The 5,895-nt window shown below is 32.7% G+C and overlaps 1 protein-coding gene across 1 annotated transcript; it reads right to left on the minus strand.

The window, feature by feature from the left end:
• Positions 1-4,505: 4,505 nt before the first annotated feature.
• On the minus strand, positions 4,506-5,396 carry LOC135195767 (uncharacterized). The gene has a single exon (XM_064222219.1). The coding sequence runs from the start codon at positions 5,394-5,396 to the stop codon at positions 4,506-4,508; it is 891 nt and encodes a 296-aa protein (XP_064078289.1).
• Between the last annotated feature and the right edge of the window lie 499 nt (positions 5,397-5,895).

Raw genomic sequence — 5,895 nt, forward strand, 5'->3', positions numbered from 1 at the left:
TAATTTATAGAGATAATGAACTTGGTGAAATAAGTTGAAGCCAGCGTAGTGTTTTGTCTATTGATATAACAAAACCAATGAAAGTCATCAAAGTTTTGGTAACTGGAAACACTTAAATTCTGAGTCGACCTCCGGAAGTTTTGATCGATTCAGTGAGAAGCCGCATCAGGCAACCGACCCTTTAATGTAGTTATGACGGTGGCAAAGAAGGTGAAATGCAATGACAGCTATAAGTACAAATATTTTAAAGTTTGAGAATAATGACGAATTTTTACCACAAATCGTAGGTATAAGTGAGAGGATTACCTGCTTTATATCAATATTTAATGATATCCACATAAGTGTCGTGAGTGATACTTCCCATATGGCTCTATCGCGTACTGCACTTCATTTCACCGCTTAGATTGAGAGTAGGACATTTAGAAGTTTGAGAAATAATGTTTCATTCGTTCTCTCTTCATCCCGGAATCGAATAGGTGTACGCTTAATGGTCACGACGAGAGAGAGAGAGAGAGAGAGAGAGAGAGAGAGAGAGAGAGAGAGAGAGAGAGAGAGTGGCGGGAAGGGGTGAATAATAAATACGAGCTAACTTTTTCTCGAGACAAATTTTGTCATCTCCGACTTAATTTACCCAATCGGTGCTGAGAGAAATTCGCGCGGAAGAAGGGTGACAGTTTATTCTTAACTTCCGATATATTAACAGATCTACTTTAAGGAGCAAAATCCACAGTTCATCTAAGACTAATTCCTAATATTTAAGATTAAAAATATTCCTTTTTCCTTTTTTATTCAGAACATTATTTTCCTGTCGAAAGATTGATGAAACCCCGTCGGCGAAATCCGCGATTATAAACCAGTTCAAATGAGGTTTTTATTTATTTGTTTGACTACATCGTTCAGGTCTTATTTTGCGTTTTGGATAATATCCCGTGTGTGAGACGAACTGTTGCTTACTTTACTGATTGCTATTACTGTTTCTGACTTTATAATTATTAATGTTCTTCACCCCTTTCTCACTCACCTTAGAATTGGGAAATAATTTTTCCCGAATAGCTTTGACTTTATCGTTTATCTTAAGCCATAAGTCTATTTAAGGGTCAAAATCGATTTTTTTTCTGAATCTAACTTAGTAGATATCTATGTACAATAGCGACTGGTAATCATTTATAGAAAGATCATTTCAGACCTGAATTTGCCTAAGGCCACAAGTCAGTCAAAATCTTCCGGAATATGTTTTTTCTCTGAACTGTTAGAGACAATTTAACTATCATGGCAGAATGATTGCTTTTGCTTTATGCAATAACGATGTCTAATGGTTTCATCTGCTTTTTATTATAACAGATAGATTAGAAACTCACTTTGGGGGCTTTAAATTGACCTCTGGCCTAGAAAAAATATTAGGGTCCACATTATTTCAGGGCTATCAAAATTTAATTAGACCTACGCCGTAGAAAAGGGCAAACTAAAAAATATTCCGGGAAAATAATGATCCTATTCTAAGGTATTATATCGACGAAGTTTTACGAAATCAAAGATAACGAAAGGGCTAGAGAATAAAATCTTTACGTCAACCAAAAAACAGGAAATGCAGCATCCACTTACCTTCCTTCATCTTGCTTTTATAACGACCTCAGAATTAAGATGTCATGTGATGTCTCCGAAGGGTGTACAACATAAAAGCTCTTCTACTTCCCTTCAATTTTCCTCTTCCAAAGGACCTCTGAGAGGTTCTTGCGAAACCGATCTACAAAGAGAAGGAAAAGAACACTAGAATTCTAATAGCTTGGACTAAGGTGTTTTCAAAAGCCAAATTATCATTAAGGAACAATACTTTTTGGAGTGGATCTGAACTCATTTAATAATTATTTCTGATGATACGAGTTTATTATGAAGACTCTAGAGTGAGATGTTTCCCATTTTTATTACCATAACTATGAATAAAATTTTCAACTAGGGGATAAATAGAATGTAAATTATATACCCAAAACTTTTTCATTGCTTAAAGGAGGATCTTATTTGATCTCGAAATGGACCCTGACGCAGTTGTAGCTCCTAATTCACCCTTCCTTACCCAAATTCCTATTCAAGGGTCGGGGGGGGGGGGGGGGGGGGGGGGGGGGGGACTGAGTGGGTTAACATTGATATGACTAAAAAAACCATTTTTTTCGCTTAATTTATTAAACAAATCCTTAGATCTCCATGGAAAAATATTTTGGCCTTGGAGGATGTAAGCGAGTCCTGAATGCTTTTATCTTTTGATATATACTTATTTTATAAAGTTGAATTGTATAAGCAACTAAATTCATATGAATGTAAACTTCATGTCTTTCATCTTTTGCCAGGAGACTTAACGCAATAGACTCCAGGGAAGTACTGAAGAGGACAGAAATAGCAAGCTTTTATTCTCTTTCTTATTACCTTCATCATTAGTAAAGTCTTATTCCCTTCTTCTGAGTAAAAGTGTAATTCTTCTTCAGTAGTAAAAGTCTTATTCCCTTCTTCAGTAGTAAAAGTCTTATTCCCTTCTTCATTAGCAAAAATCTTATTCTCTTCTTCATTAGTAAAAGTCCTATTCCCTTCTTCAGTAGTAAAAGTCTTATTCCCTTCTTCATTAGTAAAAGTCTTATTCCCTTCTTCAGTGGTAAAAGTCTTATTCCCTTCTTCATTATCAAAAGTCTTATTCTCTTCTTCATTAGTAAAAGTCCTATTTTCTTCTTCATTAGCAAACGTCTTATTCCTTTCTTCAGTAGTAAAAGTCTTATTAACTTCTTCATTAGTAAAAGTCTTATTCCTTTCTTCAGTAGTAGTCTTATTCCCTTCTTCAGTAGTAAAAGTCTTATTCCCTTCTTCAGTAGTAAAAGTCTTATTTCCTTCTTCAGTAGTAAAAGTCGTATTTCCTTCTTCAGTAGTAAAAGTCTTAATCATTCTTCATTAGAAAAAGTCTTATTCTTTTCTTCAGTAGTAAAAGTCTTATTCCCTTCTTCAGTGGTAAAAGTCCGATTCCCGTCTTCAGTAGTAAAAGTCTTATTCCCTTCTTCATTAGCAAAAGTCTTACTGTCTTCTTCATTAGTAAATGTCTTATTTCCTTCTTCATTTGCAAACGTCTTATTCCTTTCTTCAATGGTAAAAGTCTTATTCCCTTTTTCAGTAGTAAAAGTCTTATTCCCTTCTTCATAAGCAAAAGTCTTATTCTCTTCTTCAGTAGTAAAAGTCTTAATCACTTCTTCATTAGTAAAAGTCTTATTCCCTTCTTCATTACTAAAAGTCTTATTCCCTTCCTCAGTAGTAAAAGTCTTATTCCCTTCTTCAGTAGTAAAAGTCTTATTCCCTTCTTCAGTAGTAAAAGTCTTATTCCCTTCTTCAGTAGCAAAAGTCCTATTATTTTCTTCATTAGTGAAAGTCTTATTCCCTTCTTCATGAGTAAAAGTGTAATTCCCTCCTTCATTAGTAAAAGTCTTATTCCCTTATTCAGTAGTAAAATTCTTATTCCCTTCTTCATTAGCAAAAGTCTTATTTTCTTCTTCAGTAGTATAAGTCTTATTAACTTCTTCAGTAGTAAAAGTCTTATTCCCTTCCTCAGTAGTAAAAGTCTTATTCCCTTCTTCAGTAGTAAAAGTCTTATTCTCTTCCTCAGTAGTAAAAGTCTTATTCCCTTCTTCAGTAGTAAAAGTCTTATTTCCTTCCTCAGTAGTAAAAGTCTTATTCACTTCTTCATTAGTAAACGTCTTATTCCCTTCTTCTGTAGTAAAAGTCTCATTAACTTCTTCATTAGTAAAAGTCTTATTCCCTTCTTCAGTAGTAAAAGTCTTATTCCCTTCTTCATTAGTAAAAGTCTTATTCCCTTCTTCAGTAGTAAAAGTCTTATTCCCTTCTTCATTAGCAAAAGTCTTATTCCCTTCTTCAGTAGTAAAAGTCTTATTCCCTTCTTCATTAGCAAAAGTCTTATTCCCTTCTTCATTAGTAAAAGTCTTATCCCCTTCTTCAGTAGTAAAAGTCTTATTCCCTTCTTCAGTGGTAAAAGTCTTATTCCTTTCTTCAGTAGTAAAAGTTCGATTCCCGTCTTCAGTAGTAAGTCTTATTCCCTTCTTCATTAGCAAAAGTCTTATTCTCTTTTTCATTAGTAAAAGTCTAATTCCCTTCTTCATTTGCAAATGTCTTATTCTTTTCTTCAGTGGTAAAAGTCTTATTCCCCTCTTCAGTAGTAAAAGTCTTATTCCCCTCTTCATTAGCAAAAGTCTTATTCTCTTCTTCAGTAGTAAAAGTCTTAATCACTTCTTCATTAGTAAAAGTCTTATTCCCTTATTCATTAGTAAAAGTCTTATTCCCTTCTTCAGTAGTAAATGTCTTATTCCCTTCTTCAGTAGTAAAAGTCTTATTCCTTCTTCAGTTGTAAAAGTGTTATTCCCTTCTTCATTAGTAAAAGTCCTCTTCCCTTCTTCAGTAGTAAAAGTCTTATTCCCTTCTTCATTAGCAAACGTCTTATTCCTTTCTTCAGTAGTAAAAGTCTAATTAACTTCTTCATTAGTAAAAGTCTTATTCCTTTCTTCTGTAGTAAAAGTCTTATTCCCTTCTTCATTAGCATAAGTCTTATTCTCTTCTTTTGTAGTAAAAGTCTTAATCACTTCTTCATGAGTAAAAGTGTAATTCCCTTCTTCATTAGTAAAAGTCTTATTCCCTTCTTCAGTAGTAAAAGTCTTATTCCCTTCTTCATTAGCAAAAGTCTTATTTTCTTCTTTAGTAGTAAAAGTCTCAATCACTTCTTCATTAGTAAAAGTCTTATTCCCTTCTTCATGAGTAAAAGTCTTATTCCCTTCTTCATTAGCAAAAGTCTTATTTTCTTCTTTAGTAGTAAAAGTCTTAATCACTTCTTCTTTAGTAAAAGTCTTTCTCCCTTCTTCATTAGAAAAAGTCGTATTCCCTTCTTCAGTAGTAAAAGTCTTATTCCCTTCTTCAGTAGTAAAAGTCTTATTCCCTTCTTCATTAGCAAAAGTCTTATTCTCTTCTTCATTAGTAAAAGTCCTATTCCCTTCTTCAGAAGGAAAAGTCTTATTTCCTTCTTCATTAGTAAAAGTCTTATTCCTTTCTTCAGTAGTAAAAGTCTTATTTCCTTCTTCATTAGCAAAAGTCTTATTAACATCTTCATTAGTAAAAGTCTTATTCCTTTCTTTATTGGTAAAAATCTTATTCCTTTCTTTATTAGTCAAAGTCTTATTCTCTCCTTCAGTAGTAAAAGTCTTATTCCTTTTTTCAGTAGTAAAAGTCTTATTCCTTTCTTTATTAGTCAAAGTCTTATTCTCTCCTTCAGTAGTAAAAGTCTTATTCACTTCTTCATTAGTAAAAATCTTGTTCCCCTCATTAGTAAAAGTCTTATTCCCTTCTTTATTAGTCAAAGTCATATTTCCCTCATTAGTAAAAGTCTTATTCCCTTCTTTATTAGTCAAAGTCATATTCCCTTCTTCAGTAGTAAAAGTCTTATTCCCTTCTTTATTAGTCAAAGTCTTATTCCCTTCTTTAGTAAAAGTCTTATTTCCTTCTTTATTAGTCAAAGTCATATTCCCTTCTTCATCAGTAAAAATCTTATTCCCTTCATTAGTAAAAGTCTTATTTCCTTCTTTATTAGTCAAAGTCTTATTCCCTTCTTCATTAGTAAAAGTCATATTCCCTTCATTAGTAAAAGTCTATTCCCTTCTTCATTAGTAAAAATCTTATTCCCTTCTTCATTAGTAAAAGTCATATTCCCTTCATTAGTAAAAGGCTTATTCCCTTCTTTATTAGTCAAAATATTGTTTCCTTCTTCTTTATTAAAATGCGTGTTAATTTTTACTTTATGGAAAATGTGCTTATTCATAAAGATCTTTAATCTTTTTTTTTTTTCATTCTGGAATTCTGTTTTGA

Source organism: Macrobrachium nipponense, chromosome 23 (genome assembly GCF_015104395.2).
Source record: "Macrobrachium nipponense isolate FS-2020 chromosome 23, ASM1510439v2, whole genome shotgun sequence".
Taxonomy (NCBI): domain Eukaryota; kingdom Metazoa; phylum Arthropoda; class Malacostraca; order Decapoda; family Palaemonidae; genus Macrobrachium; species Macrobrachium nipponense.